The sequence below is a fragment of the Rhamphochromis sp. 'chilingali' genome (assembly GCF_963969265.1).
Source record: "Rhamphochromis sp. 'chilingali' genome assembly, chromosome: 10".
Taxonomy (NCBI): Eukaryota; Metazoa; Chordata; class Actinopteri; order Cichliformes; family Cichlidae; genus Rhamphochromis; species Rhamphochromis sp. 'chilingali'.
Window position 1 is genome coordinate 32,089,536 of NC_137937.1, and position 20,006 is coordinate 32,109,541.

The 20,006-nt window shown below is 38.8% G+C and overlaps 2 protein-coding genes across 2 annotated transcripts; both read left to right on the forward strand.

The window, feature by feature from the left end:
• Positions 1 to 1,933: 1,933 nt before the first annotated feature.
• selenoe (selenoprotein e) lies at positions 1,934 to 3,855 on the forward strand. Its single transcript, XM_080895175.1, has 4 exons — positions 1,934 to 2,054; positions 2,281 to 2,357; positions 2,621 to 2,699; positions 3,400 to 3,855. The coding sequence occupies exons 1-4, from the start codon at positions 1,947 to 1,949 to the stop codon at positions 3,541 to 3,543; spliced, it is 408 nt and encodes a 135-aa protein (XP_080751301.1). The 5' UTR covers positions 1,934 to 1,946; the 3' UTR covers positions 3,544 to 3,855.
• A 66-nt stretch (positions 3,856 to 3,921) lies between these two features.
• On the forward strand, positions 3,922 to 5,826 carry LOC308404892 (transmembrane protein 17A). Its single transcript, XM_080895174.1, has 4 exons — positions 3,922 to 4,241; positions 4,511 to 4,617; positions 4,976 to 5,089; positions 5,335 to 5,826. Exons 1-4 carry the CDS (start codon positions 4,115 to 4,117, stop codon positions 5,653 to 5,655), a joined length of 669 nt encoding a protein of 222 aa, XP_080751300.1. The 5' UTR covers positions 3,922 to 4,114; the 3' UTR covers positions 5,656 to 5,826.
• The last annotated feature ends 14,180 nt before the right edge of the window (positions 5,827 to 20,006 follow it).

A 20,006-nucleotide genomic window follows, 5' to 3' on the forward strand; every position in this document is an offset into this window, starting at 1 on the left:
GGAAGTGTACATGTGGGTGTTACCGCCCTCTTATGGTGACCTAATGAATTGGAGTTTTGCACAATACAAAGCAGTAGAGTAAACTTGGAGGGCCGAGATGTTTTCTTCCCCCCAGGGTGTTGACACAGTGCAAATGTGCTATGCTGTCACAAGGCCTGATTTCATTGAGAGAGCACAATGGAATTAAACATTGCATAGAAAGAAAGTTAGAAAAGGGAAAGTCAGAATGAAAAAACAGTGGGAACAAGCCATATACTGCTTTCATGGATCAGAATAGAGCTAGTGTTTTGTTCAACTACATAACTGCAGGATTTACAAAATATGACTTAAGAAATGTGTGTCAAGAGAAACATTCTGTTCAAAGTCCTAAACAATGCGGAATAAAAGGATATCGCTGAGACTTAATGGATTAGTCCGATGTTTTAGAAAATATACTTAATAGCTTTTTTGGTGAGAGTTACATGTGAAGATCCCTAACACCGTCATGTCTGTGCAGTAAAGCTCCAGAACTGAACGGTGATAGTTTAGCTTAGTACAATGACTGGAAGTAGGGTAAGGCAGCTACTCTGCCTGTCACAGATAAAAGGATGTATTAAGACTCCATACAATCCCAAAGTGGCTAAAACTGCATATACAGCAGGTATAATGAGCATTGAACACATTACCAAATCCCATGCAGACTGTTTTTGTGTGAAAGAATGGGCCAGTGTCACACCTGAGCAATGCAGCTTCATATACAGTAGGCAAACAATGTAGCTTCTTCTTACAGGAAGCTGTCATCACCAACAAAGGCTTTTGTACAAAGTATGAAATACATTTCAGTAAATGTATTCAATATGTTTTCCCTGCGTCTTTTCTCATTATTAGACATAATTTCTAGACATCTATGATTTGATTTCTTTGCATGTGTGGATTTGATGGGTTGTTAATGACAGTCGATGAGAACTTCATGCCAATAGCAGCTTTAGAAATATATTTACTCAGAAAATTGGTGATGTTTTCAATACTTCTTTTACATGCTGTAAATTAGAATTTTTCTCTGTGTCGTTTGAACCTATGCATAGACAGTTGCATTGTGAAACCTTTTACACATCAGATTGATTGGATGGATGCTTTGTCAGTCTCAGAATTTTTGCTGCTGCCCCCAAATAGTGCAAAAAGTTGTACTGTATCTGTAGCAAATATACTCAATATTTGGCATTGAAATGTTCTGTACACTCAGTGATCTTTCTAATATTTTACTGTATTAGCAGTTATATTCGTCTTCTATGTAAATGTAATTATAAAGCTACATTACTTGGAAAAAATGTGACATGTGGAGGACTTTCTGTGTGTTTCGGTGGGTTTTTTTTCTCTTACAAGTCAAAGAAGTGCAAGTTGGGGTTATCAGTTATTTGAAATTGCCCATAGATGTGAATGTGATCATAGGCTAACATTGTCATGTTCTTATTCCTGCGATGGCAGATGGTTTCATGAAGTTTTTAGTCATGAACCAGTTTAGCTGTATTGGGGGAGTGAGTCGGTAGTAACACGTGGTTCTCTGTGACCATTAACCACCTGCAAGTTTACTGCATGGGAAAAACTGATAAGAGTGCAGATGTTCTGTGTTCCCCCAATGACATCTGATCTGGAAGAAACTATAAAATATAAACCTGGGGGCCCCTTTGACATATAGAAAAACACCCTAACAGCTAACTCTGTTGCTGAATAAGTATGTGGTGGTTACCTACTTGGTAAGCTACCAGCCTAATTCTTATACTAACACACAATCTATGACAGAAAATCACAAAAGTGAGATTAACAGCTCAGCCCAGGTGTGCATTGCTCCCCTACAGAGGTGGCCATGGTCTTGTCCACCCTGAAAAAACTGTCCAAGAGTATTAAAGGGTCACTTATCAGTGCTTCAACTCAGAAAAAGGAGCTAAAGATTTTGCCATCTAGTAAAAATGTGGACCTTCTTGGTGCTTACTCTTACCCTCGCTCTTAGGCTATCCGAAGCTAACAATGACACAGTAGGTGAAGAAAAGCTCATTATAGCCAGAGCTAAACTGCTGGTAAGTATAGAGCAAACTCCTGTGAAGTGAAAAATGAAATCTACACATAATATTCAAAAAACAAGTGAGGAAATAGTGTGCATGGTGATGGATAGGTCTTGTGCTGCAGTTTATTTTCTGCTGTAATGTGACACCTTTTTTGTCACCTTTGATCACATAAAGAATGAGATATGTACACTCCTCTTTGTCATGCTGTTTTAACAAATGTCTCTTGTCATCCCTGCAGGCTCCCAGTGTGGTCGGATGAAGCATAAAGAAAATGCCTGAGCTCTATCATTTTCTCATGGAGCGAATGGCTTTATAGTATCCTTGTATTGTTTTCATGTTCCTCAGGATTCTTTGCTAAGCTGTGAGCTTTCCACAAAAATCACTACTGATTTTCTCATGACCTCTTTTGTAAACAAAACAGTATTCCTAGCAAGCTGCCAAGTTCAGTGCCAGCTCTGTGAGCATTCCAAGTAAAAAAATCATGTTAAGTGAGCCTAAAAATAGCGAAACAGATGGATATGCCTTGTTCTTCACAACCCCCCCTACCTGTTTTCCTTGATCTGCTTTTTCCTGTGTAGCCACAACTTGGAATATGATTCATCGGAAGAGAAGAAACCCCGTCTGATATTCTACAATGAAAAGGATGAGATTGTTAAGGTGAGAAGTGAGTACAGGGACCTTTTATTCCGCTGCCTTGTGATGGAGCTTATCAAGAGATGTCAAACAGGATTCATGTGGGAAAGTTTCGATATTACTTCATGTGATATCAGATCATCTGTCAGATACCAAGAAAGAGGATGTACTTGAATGAGAGTTAAAAAAAAAATACATACAGTATACGAACTTGGGGATTCTGAGAATGGAGCAATATTTTTTGTACCGAGACAGGAGAGTTGATGTGACTTTGAAAATTGTGTGCCTTGAAAGCACTTCTCACATGTCATTTATTTTTCCAGGGTAGAAAACCCCTGTTGCAGTTATTGCCCAATTAGCCTCTCCATTAAAACCAATAAAAATGAATTTTCTTAATGCTGGCCTACATCGAAAAAGAGCCAGGTATTACTGCTTTCTTGAGTAAAGCCTTTTAAATTTTCCATCTAAAGCTTCGTTTAGAGGCTAAAGTTTTTCTAATGTGGCTTCTCTGGGAGATTATAATTTGACTTTAGGTAAGGAGAAACAAAAAAATAGCTGGATCCTCTAAATCTGTAGTGGCTAAACACTTCCAAGTAAAAACAGGGGTTTAGTAAATCATGTTATATCTACATATACAGCTAATATACAAGCATTACTGCCTTTAACCACGTTGTGAACCAAACATGTCTGCCCTCCTGTGTATGTGTATGTGTCTGTGGATCAGACTGTTTCTGTGAAGAAAATGAAGGCAGACGAGATCAGCAGCTTGTTAGACTCACTTGGCTTCTACAAGAGGTCCAAGAAAGGGGAAGAGGTGCCAGAGGAGTTTCAGCATTTTCCCCTGCGCGCCCCCAGGGACGAGCTGTGATGACACCTTGTGGCCAAACTCTGTCTCTGCACCATGGTCACAATAATGACGAGTGAGGCCCAAAGGCCAAAATAAGCCAGGCACCACTCTGATGACTCGCTGGCCGGGTGCATTGAGCAGAGTCTTATGTCATTGTGTTTATCTGCAGAATTTAAATAAAAAGACTATAAAATACACCAAAACCTGCCAGAGTGAACCTTCGCTTTAAATATGTGTACAAAGAATGTAGAATTTTCAAACATACTGCAAAGAGTACGTGCAACTTTATCTCTATAAAGTTTAAGTATCTGCTGAATTCCCTAATTAGAAAATCAAATTATCATCATAGATGGACACTAACTTCATGCAACTGTTTCAGGCTAATCTTCAGCCCGCCTCCTTCACAATAATCAGATTAGCAGTAGCGTCTGCCAGCATGTGCCTTTATGTGTCCACTTGTATCTCTTCTAGCCTGGTATTGTGCGATTGATTAACTTAAGACAAAAATGAGCAACAGATACTGAAAACATATTTTTGGAACTGTAAACCTCCTGACTCCTTGGCTCTGTCATGATCACCACCTCTGTCAACAATGCCTGTGTTTTACTCGCCTGTTCCCGAAAACCTGCCGCTGGGTCTGGTGTCTATGGGAGGTTCTGTGTTCACAAACAACAGGACAGCAGACAGTGACTTCACCAGGGAGCAAGAGGATGCATCTGGTTAGTTTGTGCTTCCAAAGACTGTTTGGAACTTTAGTTTAATATGTTTACTATACAGCACAATGCTATCTCGTACTGGAGAATGTAAAGGCAGAGATCAGAGATTGGACAAGACATCTTATGACTTAATTCTCAAGTAAATCACAGTGCGCAGATTGCTTCTTTTTAGATCTGTTGTAACGTCAGCTATTAAAGGTTTTTCTTCGTTTGGTCAAATTTCACTTCAGTTTTTCAACTTAATGTTTTGTGCACTGTTATTTGTCTTGCAGTGGTCAACGAGCTGGTTTCTCACCTCCCCCTTCAAATGCTCCTGTATTTCAATATGTTTTATTTTCCTTGTTGGTGGTTTTCAGCTGTGTTCATGCTGGAAGTAAAGGTTAGTGCCAAACACACACAAGAGAATAGAAGTATTCCTCTTGAAGTCAACAGTTCAGGTTTTGATGAACCGAATCTATTTACTAAGCCCAGTGTATCAATTCGAAAACGTTTGACTTTGGCTCCATCTAGTGGTGTCTTCAAAATGAACACTAAGCCTCCTCACATAAACTCAGAAGAGGCACAAGCAGTGAACTCAACATCCACTGTCTTTTTGAAAAATAAAACTTGTTTCATCAATATTTTGAAAAAAAAGTTTACATAAAAATCTAACATGCCTGTGTGTACACACACACACACACACACACACACACACACCTTGATCATGCTCATTAATTACAGCCCTTCACTTTTGCCAGTTCTACTATCTTCCTGGGTACTATCAAGCTCTGCTCATTACTGGGATGATCCTACTAACGGTCATCGAAGTGGTTCGACTTTATCTGGGCTACACTGGCAACCTCAAAGAAAAGGTATTTCAAATTTATATCTTGCACTGAACTACATGAAGCTCTTTTATGAACCCTGAAAAAACACAGAGGAGGAAACTGCGGAGTTTTCTACCTGCTTGTGGCTACAAGTGCCTACTGAGTTTTAGTGAATGTGTGTCTTTGCTTTCATGTGGATTCAACCAGACCACTTGATGGATGACTGCTGCATCTTTTCATCGTTTGTGCACGCCAACCCAAATTTTCTCTCTTTTCCTCCCTGTCATCAGGTGCCAGAGCTGGCAGCCTTCTGGCTCCTGTCTTTCATGTTCCAGCTGCCAGTGCTGCTGTTCTTCCTGACCGATGAAGGAATTATCATCCTGCCTCTGGAGAGAGCTGTCCACTCCCTCTATCTCCTCTTCCTGCTCGCCCAGATCCTGGCCTCCTTCTTGGCACTTAGAACCATGACCCGAAAGCTCACCCTGCTCTTCCATCTGCGGCAGCTTGGCAAGGTGGACAGCTTCCACCACACAGGGATGAGCCCAGTATATGGGCTTTCTTATCACCGCAGTGTGCTGCCAGTGTCAGCCACCCAGGATATCTACAATTAAAGCAAACATCCATCCTTTCCTAATAACATAGGTATCAAATCTAGTGTTGTAGGAACCACATATTTGAAACTTTCCAGAAAATCTTCAACAGCTGCCAAAGCATGAGTGTGAGCATTCATTTATTATTTAAAAGAAAGCATTTAGAAACCACCTATTTTGTAAAACTCTGCTCTGCGGGTCTGCGTTTATTATGACTGCATAGAATTCAGAACTTTTTAGGCCACTGTTGTGCTGAAATTTGGGTGCTCTAGATCTTTCTGTATGGCTTTTGATGGTGTATAAAATGACAGACCTTTGAAAAATAAAATAAAAATCACATACTAACTCTGATGCCACATTCTGACATTTACTGATGTTTTTAAAAGATGAAAAACAACATTTTAGCCCAAGCCTCAATGTCAAAACTTGATGCCACGTCAGCCAAACTGTCATGGAGTGACACATTTACAGGGGAGTAAGGTAAAACACACTATCAAACAATAAAATTAGATCAGAAATACAAGGCAGTACAGTGCTTGTGGCTGCTTTCATCAGTATTATAGTGTTTCCTTTTTTTCCTTTCCTTTCTTAATGATGATGGATGATGGAGCCTGTAGTGTTGGTGGAACGGAATTATTTTGCCGAGGCAGATTACCTTCTTGCCCACAAGAAAAGTTGAGTCTCTCCCCAGGTATATTTCAGCCTATTTCTGGGAGGACTGTGATACTTCAATAAAAAAAGATTTCTAATTTATCTCAGTCATGGCTACAGGATGCCGTATTACAATCTGATAAGTGGGTTGCAGGAATCAAATTTTTTAAACCTTGTACAGTAAAAGAGTGTAAACTGAATTGTAGCAGAACTGTGTTAAATATTTATGACCACACAGTGGCAGTCAGTGACCAAAAGAGGGATGGGGGATCATCTGACAGTGTTGCAAAGTCCAATGAGTATAGATTATTATGCACCACATGTCCTGATCAGGAAACCCTCTGGCAGAGAATTAAAGGTTAGCCCTGTCTACATTCGGAAATGAGGTATTTTTTTAATCGTTTTTAACTCCAAGTCAAGTATACATGAAAATCAATAACATCATTTTAATTGTAACCTCTTACTTCTAATTGTCATTGTATATGCCTGACTGGTTTTTAAAATAACATTGTTGTGTGATTTAATATTTCTTTCCTGGTGAGAAATTATTTAGGGAGTGGTGCATTAAACAGATAAGAACCCGGTTACTTGAGAGACACAGTTTCTGTGATACAACATGCTTATTCTGCTCTACTTTACATTCAGGAAACAACAAGCTGCAGTGGTTGCTGCATGGTTCATGGAGAGGAGGAAATAGAAAAACCTTTAGAGGGTGGAAATTATGCACTGTATGCAGAAGCAGATGCGTAAACGATACCCTAAACATAAGCTTGCATATTACTGCATCTTTTAAAAAAGGATTTGAACCCCTCCCCCCTCCCCTCCCTAAGAATTCAAGAGTTAGTTGAACATAAACTGTAAAGCCATAAGTTGTATTTATGTATTTATGTAACTTTAGAGAGTTTAAGGAAACAGCCATTAGTACTGATAACGAAACAGCTTGGTGTGGTGTTTCCACCACAACAGCAAAATAAAGTAAACCACTGATAAAAACAGAAAAAAGTAGTTTAGTCATGATTTTATTATTAGCAGCAGAATCTAAACCCATAAAAAGGAAATAATTTAAAGCTGCTGTCATCTGCAACAGCATAAATATGCACCACAAAAGTGATTTATGGCCATATTTAAACATGCAAAAATGTGTCCCTGCATCTTTGTAAGCATCTACCTGCACAATATATTTACACACAGTGTTTAAGTGGGGATTCTTTTAAAGACTACAGAAGAAATAATTACCATGTCAACCCTCCGGCATCTTCCTTTTTTAAGTCTAACTAGTGACTTGAGGGGTGATGAGTGTGTGTAACTGAAAGTTAGAGCATAGGTTTTTGATAGGAACGTGCATGGACATCTCCACTTATGCCGGGTTGTATCATTAGTCTCTCACTTCATCACCTGATTAGGTTCACCTGCCTGCCTGCCCAGCTGCACCTTGGTACCCATTAGTTTTTCTCAGTTTTTATACATTGGGTAGTGTTCAGTCCCAACTGTTTGAACTAGTGATGCAGCTGCTGTGATTATGTGTTCCAGCATTCACACCTCAGACCATGTTTCATGCTTTGACATTTTTAACACTAAAAGTCACTGTCATAAAAATAATCGTACATGAATTCGTTGTGTTTGGCTGAATGGTTACAGTGCAGATCATGCTGAAATTTGTTTCCTTCAGCACTAGGAAAAAAAGAGTTTGAGTAATTTGTCATTACTTTGAATTCCTCCCACATTAACTAGACAATTGTAGAGAGTAGGAGCTGATTGTGGGCTCTATGCTGTTTTGAGTCAGATTTTAAAGAAGAACTACTGTATTACTTCATAGCTTTATAGAACAAGTCAATTCATGTGCACAGTGATAAATCATGTTTATTGTCTTTATTCTCCTCACTAAAGTCAAAGAGGGACAAAAAGAGAAAAGGTGGACTGAAACTATTAATAAGAGCTTTTTTTTCAATGTATGTATTTTTGCCACTAAACATTCACTGTGGCTACTAAAAGATAGTAGTACAACAGTCTTGTTTTCATCTTTATTTTAGCATCATGTTCAGACTTTCCATTCTCCAGAGAGTACTTCATGTTCATCCTACTTCTCTATATATCTGGTTTTAATTATGAACTCCTATTAGGTGCTGCAGAGTGAGATTATTCAGCTGGTGGGGAAGAAATGAAATAGAAATCACCCCCCTGGAGACACAGTGGTCACATCTGAAGCAGCTCCTTGCACCTTTTCCCTCATCAAATCGCCTTTCTTTAGCACGCACCGAACAATAGCCTTTAATAGTCTTGTTGCATTTTCTTTTTCGTCTCACTAAACAAATTGCTTGCCTCATGCTTTTTATGCTCTTCTGCAAAAGTTTTCTTCTTCCCGTCGTGTCCAAAATTCAGCAGCATAGCTCATCGTCAGCCGTGCATTAGTGAGAATGTCATCACCTTAATTATGATTGGGTATAGCTCAGAGGTAATCACAAATGTGACTGACGAGGCTGTGCTAAGCACCAGCGGGAGGCAATATCCAAGACATCACAGGGACATCCTTATGCCTTATTTCAGTAATCCTTCATGGTGGAGAGCTTGCCAGTGCTGCCAAGATGCCTGGAAGTGTTCCTGCCCTCTCAATTCCAGGTGCTTATACAATGAGCCTTACCCTCACAGACTATTATAGTCCAGCTTCAATATAAATTATGGTGAGAAGTTGTTAGTACCAGTTACTAAATCGTTAGGGGTTTTTTTTTTTGTTTCTTTTTTTATGCTAATTATTTTCTATAAACATTTTTTGTTGTGATGAAACAATAAATGCTTCTTTGGCTGAAAATACTTTAGTAAAAATGCTCGATATACTGTTGTTTAGGTAATGTCTGCTTGGGTTTGTATTGAAAGGGCAATCAAAACTCTTCAGCCCTGCTGGTGTTGCTTTCTGAATTAGACAAAAGCCAAAGCAAAAAAAAAAAAGAAGTTTGGGACCGCTATTCAGCACTGAATTAGGTTCAGGTATTACACACACAGAAATGCCACACAATAAAATTTTCAACTTAAAAAGCAAATCCAGCATATATAAAAAAAAGGAGCTGTCTCATAGCCTGAGAAAAACAAACCTTTAAAGAACTTTCAAAACACTTCAAGTTTCAGGAGAAATTTTCCTCAGAAACAGCTGAGGACAAGGACTTGCAGGTGTGGCTTATGAAGACTGCGACACACTTAAAGTACTTAAACTGTTTTTTCAATTTTACTCACTTTTTTTTCACATTCTTGTTTAAAATATTAAAATGTTTAACTGTCTGAAGCCTTCTTGTATTTTGTTTCCCCCTTTTTTTTAAAGACTTGTTAAATAAATAGCACATTAGCAGCCGACCCTCCTCTAGAGCACACCGCTATACCTCTATAACCTGTTTCCATTAAAAATTGAGGGGAATTTCTTTCAAAAATATACAACGTCTAACAGGGGCTCAGTGGTAAATCCTCTGGGATATTTTTCAATCTTGTTTTTTTTAATTCATTTTCCTAGATACAGTTGGTTAGACCTTAGTGTCTGCAAAGAAGGGGCAATACGGTAGTTGATGGAGACACATGTATGGTTCTGTTATTTGATGCCATTGTGATGACCCAGCTGCTTCACCAGTCAAATCAGAATAAGCAGAAGACATTTTATAGAGGACACATATTGCTCAATTACTGACTCTAAATGATATTGGGCCATGAAATTCAAATTTCATTCATAAGCCACTTATATTGTCTCCACCTTTACAGCCTGCAGGAAACGCGACATCACACTGGCAGGCAGGGAATATTGAAACTGGACTGAAATTGGCAGCTGGATATTTTCAATTTGGGGTCTGATTACCTGGGCGAGTGGAATGGCAGGGCAATTCACTTCTCCCTGTGGTTTAAACGGATACTCAGCATACAGTACAGATGGAATATTTTATCTATAGCAGCAGTATTAAATCTGAGGGTTTGATGACATGGGAGAATCTATTGCCTTGAGTGTAAATCGAGGGGCGCTGTTTTTAACAGCCTTACTAAACACCAATTTCCAGCTCTATATTGTTATATCTGGATTCCATTAGAGAAGTAAAAAAAACAAAAAAAAATCCTGCCCTCCTGTGATTGGCTGCCCCTTCTCTGAATTCCTATAAGCAGGACCCAGTGCTCTAATGTGAGCATCTTCACTTCCAGATTAAGATTTTGAAAACAAGCTAAGCAATAGTTGCTTGTTTTGAAATGGCTCTTTCTCATATCCATCCATACATGTTTGCATCTGAATTACATGTGATGAGAGTGGATGGTTATCGACAACCAAGATTACAGCAGGGTGTCTGCTGAGTAGATCTTTAAATCTTCTAAGACGATAGTGAATTTTAGATAGTCCAACACTCTTCACTGCTCAGAAAATGTAACTCTTACATTTGCCAACCAACAGCTGAAATGTTCAGCAGCAGAAGTTGTAAATCCTCTTTCATTACAAATGATATTTAACTACACCATTGAAGCAATCCATCTGCCTGCCATATTCCTTGCCCTTAGTGTTGTAGTAACAACTGAATACCTCACCATCTGACACACAAACATAAATACAGACGATCTGACAGATGCATTAGCTGTGATAAGGTTTTTTTGTTTTGTTTTTTTGGAATGGTGGCATAATAATGATCATTGTGGGAATAAATAAATACATAAATAACTGATCTGAGATTTGAAGTCAAATATCATGCGATGAATAGTCCCCCATGCTCCCATATTCAACCACATGTATCTATTGATTTCTTCTGAAACAGCCTAACTTCTTGTGGATGCTGAAGATAATATGGGGAATTAGGGCAAAAATTCCAGGTATGTTCTTATTGCTAAATCTATTTTCACAGCACAATATATTGACAGTATTGGTATTATCTGTGGTCTGAAGAAGCTGATCCAACCTTGGTCCAAATAAATTTCCACCCAAATCATATGAGGCGGAGAAGCTTCCTTGATATATGATCCAGTGGAATCAGTGTGATGTGAGGTTGCTAGCAGCACATCTGCAAAATGCAAAAATGCTGCTTAAAATCTGCAACAAAACTTTCAAATCAACCTGGTATTTGTCCCTTTGGCTCTCTTACTGCTAGACTAGCCAGACAGGTAAACAAAATACCGTGTTTTGAAATTGCATATATTGCCTGGCACAACCTGGGGCCTCACTAGCTCAGCTGTCTTCTTGTATTCACACATGGTGTGACTGGTGACATGCAGCTGCCATCAGGATCCTGGTATGGCTGACAGACTGCTGCACTGGAGGGAGGAGGTTTTGGTTTGTGTTATTTTACAGACTTTCTCTGGCCTTACATGAGCCAGAGCCAGCCAGCCTTTATTTCTCCCTTAGCAGACAAGATTCAATAAAAAGCACTCAGAGCCTTGATGAAGGACTGGAATCCTGTTATATTCATTTTTGGCTTTATTTGTTATAATTCCAGATTTCCATGTTTTTCTTTCTTTTCTTTTTTTGACGCGGGTTCTAGTTACACATGATGCATGGAAGTACTTCATTTCATTTCTAGAGCCTGCATAACATAGTAGCGTTAATACATGGTCTTCCATATGACTTTCTCAGTTTTGTGTCACAAGCTGCAACCTGTGTAATAAAGGCCCTTGGGTAGTACCTATATTGGAGCTTTATGGTAATTTGCTGCCACTTCTACAAAGTCCATTTAATTTGTAAACAAAGTTATTCAAAGTTATTTCGACAATAAACTACAGTGAGTTTGGTTTAAACAATAAATGAAAAGAGGACAGGAATGTTACACTTAGGCAGATGTGAATTGCAGCTGAGCCATTTAACTAATCAAAGGAGCAGTCAACTGATGAGGGTTAGTCATCTCTCTCAAGGGCACTTCCGTTTGACACTTCATGGATATACTATAGTCTTGGCTGTTGAAGAGACTGTACAAATGCACTATTTTGCTTTCAAGACCTTCGATATTGTCCTGCTCCAGGGAGGTGCCTGCAAAGAAAGAGGTGTAATTTTAAGTTATTTTTCAAGTGTGTGTGTGTGTGTGTGTGTGTGTGTGTGTGTGTGGTGGGAAATGCTCCTCTAAGTATAGGTGAATACACTACCGTTATCAGTGCTGGAAAATGCAGTCTGCAGTTATCCTGACTTTTTCATTATATTAACTTATGCTTTCTTTCTCCTTCGTGAACTTGAGAATTATTCCCTCTCCTCCAACACAGAGAATTTTTCAGTGCTTTAATTGCACCTGGAGGAGTGAGGTGCAGGCTTTAGGAGGAGCTAAGGGAGAGCAAACACTGCTGTAAGTCTCAAATCTCATAGCATGTAATTTAAATGCTGCAGCTCCACATTACACTGCAAAATAAACAGATGTGACATAATGCACATCTGTTTAGTTTTGTGTACGTGCATATATGGATCAATAAAGTATTACCAAGATTTTAGTAATTAGTAATACTAAAATCAGTGATGATCATATCATTACTATTAGAAGGCACATGGTGCAATATGATGCAATGTAACCCTCCGTCGTGTGTGTGTGTGTGTGTGTGTGTGTGTGTGTGTGTGTGTGTGTGTGTGTGTGTGTGTGTGTGTGTGTAAGACAACAAATATCAGGTAATTAACTTATTTTGTTGTTTTTTGTTTTTTGCCCTTTATCCCCATCCCTCTTCCCTGCTGTTTTTCTTTCCCTCTTTCTTTCTCCCCTTTCTTTTCCCCAGTCAAATCGGTCCTGTATTTAGCAAGTGAAAATAAAATAAAATAAACAATAAAAGGTGAATCAAATAGAGCATTACAGCAAGGCTGGGATGGTCCATTTGGTAAAGTAAATCCGTTGGGCATCTTTCTTCGCCTTTAGACAATAATTCTGATGGCAAAAGAGCCAAAACGGGACAGGCAAAAAAACAAAACAAAAAAAAACCCAGTAGCATTACACAAATCTACAGCTGGTTTTCATTTGTGTGATGGTGTTTTGCTTAACAACAGTCTAGAAAATCCTAACAAATAACTAGGATGAATAATGTGCAAGTATAATCTTACAAGATAGCTTTCCAATCCCTCCAGATTTCACTATATCACAGTGTGCATGCTGTGAACATTCTTTAGCATACCTGTAGTGATCCCTGGGTTCTCTTGTTTGGTCTGTGCTGAATTCTTGTTTTTTGATTGTTAGCTTATATATTACAACCTTAGTTTATTTGTGGTGTTTTGTTGTTCTGGTGTTTGAGGTTCTAACTTTTTGTTTGAATTTTTAGATTTCCTATTAGTTTAGTTTTCTGTCAGTCTTATTCTTGCATTACAAGGTCTTTAGTTTTGTGTTTACTTATTGTGATGAGATTTGCTTTGTGTCTATTTTTATTATAATTTAGTAGAAGTAGCCTCCCCAGCTTTTCTCTTTGGCCTCGCTCTGTCTCATACTGTGTTTATACCTTGGTCCCTTTCATTTCTTTGTCTCATAAATCTTATTTAGTGTTAGTATTATTGTCTCCCTTGGTTATTTTCTGTTGTTTTTCTGTTAGTTTTGCTTCTTTAGTGTTTTCCAATGATCCCCAGATTGTTTTCACCTGTTGCTCACCTGTGTTCCTCTCCATCCTGTTTATCATTAATGAATAGTCCTCTATATGCATATATAATAGTGCAGTGTGTCCTTTTACCCTTGTCAAGTTGTCCTTGGATGTAGGCTGTTCATGTCCTTAGAATTATTCCTCATGCTTTGGTTTTTGGATGACTGCTTTCTTCCCTTTTGTTTCTATTTGCATCAGCCATTAAAGGCTCATTTTCAGTTCGTTCTTTGGTTTCACATTCACATTTAGATCCTCCACATTACAATCCACACTCTACTCATCACATTAACTGTTGGTAGTGTTTTCAGTAGTTTGCAAGCAGACAGAAGTGACAAGGATAGACTTTCTCACAATACAAACAATCAGTGGAACACCATGAATTGCTTTTCCCTTTGGTTTAAGGACTTGCTTAGAGGGTCACATGACATTACGAAACTTAAAGAAGTCCAGTTGTTTTCTTTTTAAGCTCCTTTGTGACCTCCAGAAGTATCTGAAATATCACTGTGGTTAGTAATTTACTACAGAATATCCACTGCTGGCACTACCCATGTGGCAAAATACTAAGGGGAGTATTTCAGGCACTCTTATCTCCAGCAACAATTTGCTGTTTGTTTTTCCTGAGGAATCTCAAGGCCAGATGAGATCCTTCCAGAGAGTTAAAGTAAGGCGCTCTGGAAGCATAAACCAACCAAGTGAGTCATCAGAGACTCAGACTCCAGCTCTTCACTCCATCTCTACAGCCACCTCACACAGATAACAGATTCATAGTGTTTGTATCTGCAGTCTCATTGTTTTGGTCAGAACTCACCATAGGTGAGGGCTGGATTATAGATAAATCGAAAACGTTGCCTCCTGGCTCAGGTCCTTTGTCATCACAACAATCTAGTACAATGCCCAGAATACTGCAGGTGCTTTCAAGACCTGGTTTTCCATCTCACATTTTCTTCAAGCTTAATCTTCAATTTGATATCAGCTATGCAACAAATTTTTCAAGATTTTTCAAAAGTTAAATCACTGTCAGCTCTATTTTCTCAAACCTTTGATTTATATTACATATTCTGTATGAAGTTATGGTTCTTCAGATAAATCGCTTGCTATAGTAGCATTTGACCAGCTCTTCCTTTGTTCTCAAAAGAGAGTTTGATGATATGAATATGAATATGAATATGAGGCTCATTTGGGCACTTGTATTAAAAAAACTGAGCAGCAGAGTTCCATTTCCAAGCTGGGATGAAACAGTTGCAGGCCTGCCAGTTTGATTCAGGCTGGGCTGGTTTCTGTTTGAGGTGTTTTCAGACAAAAGCACTAAAGTCTTTGGTCTGTGAGATTCCAGGAGGATAAGAGCAGTTAAGCTAATTGATCGACAGTATGAAAACATTTGGTGTGCGCGTGTGTGGGTGCGCTTGTACGCCCAAACACAAGAAAATGCTAATCAATTTTTGAATAATAATAATAATAATTCATTCACAAAGCATGATTTATTTCCCAATCTCCCCTAAAGTGGTTGCTTCTGAACTCTATTTTCTGCATGTTTTGCCTCTCTGTTTTTGTCAGGAGGCAGCAACAGCAGAAGCTGGAAGCCACTGAGCTTCTTAGAATTCTCCAAAGACGCTTATGGGAAAACATGTTTTAACTGTGATAGTTAGCCGGATGATCGAGCTGCCTGCAAGCTGACAAACAGCTGAGGGAAAAACATATCAGAGGGTGCTGACAGTTCTTCAAGTGAGTCCCATATGTACACATATATTATATGCATATGCATACACAGAGCTGAAAAGAGCTGAAAGACACGCTCACGAAATAGTCATGCAAGCATAGAATATTGATTTGTTTTTATATTATTATTTTTTCTAATTCTGATGTCATGCTACACTTAGAAGAAAAATTATATTGGCACAGTACTGATATTCAGTTGCTATTAGCCTCTTTTAAGCCTCCAGTTAATGCACCCTTAACCGTCTCATGCTTATTCTTAATGCCCTGCTTAGTCATTTCTTTCCACGGACCACTGGTAGACTCCTGGGGAGAGCAGCTTCAATTCAATTAAAACTTGAAGTTCTGTGACTCTTGATCCAATCAAGGTCTTGGCTCTGGTCCATGAGCATGACGTGAATGATAATGACACTGAAGACAACTACCGAGAAAGACAGAAGCAAGACAGTACAGAATCTGGCATCGTGATGAAAACTTATAGAAATGAATTTTTAAAAACGCAAGCATATGCCTGTAAGTCACTGCTGTGTGATGAACAACTGTCTAAAAAGAGACTGTGTTTTACTCCCCCCTGACTTCTGCTCCGCGGCTGCTGGGCGAGCCCTCATCTGGGACTCTCCTCAGCTCTTACTGGAACAGTGGCGCGGCTGCCCCTCTGTTGGTCTTCCATGGTCTCTTGTGTTCTGGGGGCCTCTGGATGTCTGGAGTTTTGATCTCCTCCATACCCGCTTCACACCCTGGAGGACGGGGCTGTGGCCCCCCCACACTCCCTAGCAGATCATTACATGGAGAAACCTTTGGAATGCAAGCATGCTGATCCACACAGGTATGCACACATGGGTATTCACAGACGCGAACTAAAGCTTTCTTGGCTGCTGCCTCAAAGCACACTGTGCGCTGTCTATCTTGCGTGCTGCACAATATCGTTTATTACTTAGTAAATACTGATATCTATGACTAGCTAGTTTATTGTGATGGTGCTTTGTTTTCTCTATTATTATGTTACTCTTTGTTGTTTGCTGTCTCCTCTGTTTGTTTTTTTTGTTTGTTTGTTTTTTTTCTCCATACAGGTGACCCAGGAGTTCTTTTTTTTTTTCTCTCTCTCTTCCCCCCCCTTCTCACCGTCTCTTCTCCCCTTTGGTTTTCTTTCTTTCTCTCCCCCTCTTTCTCTCATTCATTCCCCCTGTCCTATTTATTTAAAAAAAAAAAACTAAAAAAAAAAAAACAAAACGCAAGCATATGCCTGTAAGTCACTGCTGTGTGATGAACAACTGTCTAAAAAGAGACTGTGTTTTACTTCAGTGCTGGAAGAAAAGTGTTTCATCCAAGGCTGTTTTGTGGTTATGCTGATGTAAGTCCATATTTATTTCCAGTGCTAATGATGTGGAACTATAATCAGAGAAGGAGAAACTCTAGAGTCTGTGAAGCATCTCAGTCATCCAGGTCATCGTAGTCTAAGGAGCTTGGAAAGAAAAGCGTCCAGACGAAAGAAGTCCAGACGCTTTTCTTTCCAAGCTCCTTAGAGAAACTCTTGAGAACATTTGCAGAAAACAATAACTGGTGGTTAATAAATTGAAAGAAAAAATGCTGACTTGCCAGTCACAGCTGGCTGATTGCTACAGTTACCTTAGTTTAAGTAAATCAGCGACAAAACTAAATCCCTAAAACTAGCATTAGGATAAGACTTGTACTAGTATTAGGACAAGTTATTTGTAACACTTACATATAACTTGTCTTTTAGGCTTCCGCTCAGGGAAAGAGAACGATTGTACACTTTGTGCAGGGGCACTCAGAGGGTAGAGCAGGTCATCTATTAATCAGCAGGTCGGTGGTTTGATCTTTTTAGTGTGCATTTTGAAGTGTTCTTAACTGATTCATCCTTTGGATTGTGAGTATGATATTAAGTGCTTAGAGGCATGAAGTGAAGTGTTACATGAATATAAGTGCGAATGGGGAATAAAACCGACTTAGTGGATTCCACTAGGAACATACTGTAGATATTCCAGCTATTGTTATATACGCCTGGTTTTTAAGACTTGAGAGAATGCATTCAAATCCTTCTTTTTTGTTTTTGTGATCTTGGGAAAATTCCATTTATATCCTATATATTTTTGCTCATTAATATATCTAGAAGTTATCTATAGTGATTAGGTTATAGAAGCAATATTACAAGCCAAACAGAATGGATAAAAAAAAATGGAGAGAAAGATTGCTTAGAAAATTTTCAAATCTCGCTAACATAGCTCGATCGCGGGCAGGATTCAACTGCAAACACTAAAAACGTTTCTTGTCAAAAACAAATACACAAGGAAAAAATGAAACCAAACAATGAAGAGTAAAAAGAAATCTTGAATAGGACTAAATGTAGCGATCCAGCATCGGCAGTGAACGCTTCATCTGCTATCAGTGTTGACACTGATGGCATGAAATAGGTCTCCTAGATCCTCACTCACACAAGTAAACTGGCCTGGACCTTGGGGTCGACTTGATTGACATCTCTCCTTGGCAGGAAATGCAGCATTGTTTGATTTCCTGAAAGTCTTCTGATTGCTTTATCTCCTGAGCTGTGAACATGCTGGATGAGGCCGGAGGAGGGAGGAAGTGGCTGGCTTGGATGAAATTACATGTTGTTCCAGTGAAATCTAAGTGGAAGTTGGCTGAAGATGAGCAGCTTTCGTGTTTGTCTGTGTGAAATCCTATTATATAACTTCTTTGTTAATTTTCCGCTGTAGTTATTTTACTAAAAAGACCAGACTTATTTCTTGTGAAGATAATCTCCTTGTGTATCTTTTCTGGCTCCAATAATGTGCCATGCTAAAGTCTTTTTTCTTAATAACAAACAACTGCTGCATTTTGCACTCGACCCCACAGAAGAAGGGTTTCCGACATATTGTTTTCCCCTGTTTTCAACTTTTGTGCATTTAAAAAAATGTATAATATCAAGAAGTAAAATTCATTTACAACATATGTTAAAAAACAAATATTTCAAGCACTTTTTGCTTTAGTTTTGATTATTATGACTAAGAATCATCCAAATTAAAACTTCGTGGAGTATGCTGGCTTGACAGTTGTCCAGATGATGATTAATATTCTCCACAAGGAGGGTAAGCCACAGAAGGTCACTGCTGAAAAGGCTTGCTGTTTTACAGAGTGCTGCGTCGAACCATATTAATGAAAAGTTGATAACAAGGGAAAAGTGTGCTAGAAAATTATGCATGAGCAAAAGGCATGACTGCAGTTCCTACATTCCTAATATCAAGCATCTGAAGCTGACACAACATCAGAGACATCTTATGTGGGCTAAGGGGAAGAAGACCTGGACTGTTGCTCAGTCTTCCAAAGTCTTCTTTTCAAATGAAAGTAAATTCTGCATTTCATTTTGAAATTTTAAATTTATGATGTGATGTGCCATATCATATGCTGGTATTGGTGGTTGCTGGTAGATGACAGTGCAGTCATCCACAGGAGTGCTTCACGCTTCCATCTGCTGACAAGCTTTACAGATATGCCAATTTTCTTTTCCAGCAGGACTTAGCAGCTGCCAGTGGCGCCAAAACTACTGCCAACTGGTTTGCTGACCATGTTATTTCTGTGCTTGATTGCCCAGCTAACTTGTCTGATGTGAACCCCATAGAGAATCTGTGTGATAGTGTGAAGAGGAAGAAGAGAACCATCCAACCCAAAAATAGAGATAAGTTGAAGTCGTCTTTCAAAGCAATAAAACCTCAGCACTGACATAAGCCAATTGCTTGTGTGCCACGTGGCATTACTGAAGTAATTTGTGATAAAGGAGTGCTAATCAAGAATTGAATGAATAAATGAACACAGTTTACATAAGTTTGACATTTCTGTAGTGTAATTTTCTAATCATTTCAAATCATAGACTTTAGATTTTTAATTTGCTAAAAGCCATAATTATCAAAATGAAAACATGTGATGACTATCAACATGGTTATTATAGTTTAATATTTCTAATTAGTTTTTTATTTTATATCATTCTAACATTTTCATTACATTCAATGTAATTTCACTTAGTTTCCATAATAGGTTTGCATATTTAAGTTTAGTTTTAATTTAGTATTTATTAGCTTCAGTGTGAGTTTTAGTGTTTTATTATATGATTTCAAACACAAAGACAGAAACTTAGACTCAAAAGCAGCTTTATTGCTAGACGCCTAACTAAACTTGAAAGTACAAAATAAACTAGGCAGGCGGGCAGACAGAACACACAGCTTGGTGAGGGTACAACACACCACAGCAAGGAAAACACAGGGCTAAAATACACAACAAGGGAATGGGAGACAGGAGGGAAACACAGCTGGGAGAAATCAGAGCTAACAAGACAAGGGGAAGCCATCCAGACATGCTGACATGAGACATGCACTTTCAAAGTAAAACAGGAAACACGACAGGCACAGACTTGACACTGAACTAAACCTACGCTAAACACAAGTACACAGGAACCAAAACCT

Coding starts and splice junctions, on each gene's coding strand:
- LOC308404892 (XM_080895174.1), top strand. CDS start 4,115: ATGCCTGTGTTTTACTCGCCTGTTCCCGAAAACCTGCCGCTGGGTCTG. Junction 4,242..4,510: donor GGAGCAAGAGGATGCATCTG/GTTAGTTTGTGC, acceptor TTTGTCTTGCAG/TGGTCAACGAGCTGGTTTCT. Junction 4,618..4,975: donor TGTTCATGCTGGAAGTAAAG/GTTAGTGCCAAA, acceptor CACTTTTGCCAG/TTCTACTATCTTCCTGGGTA.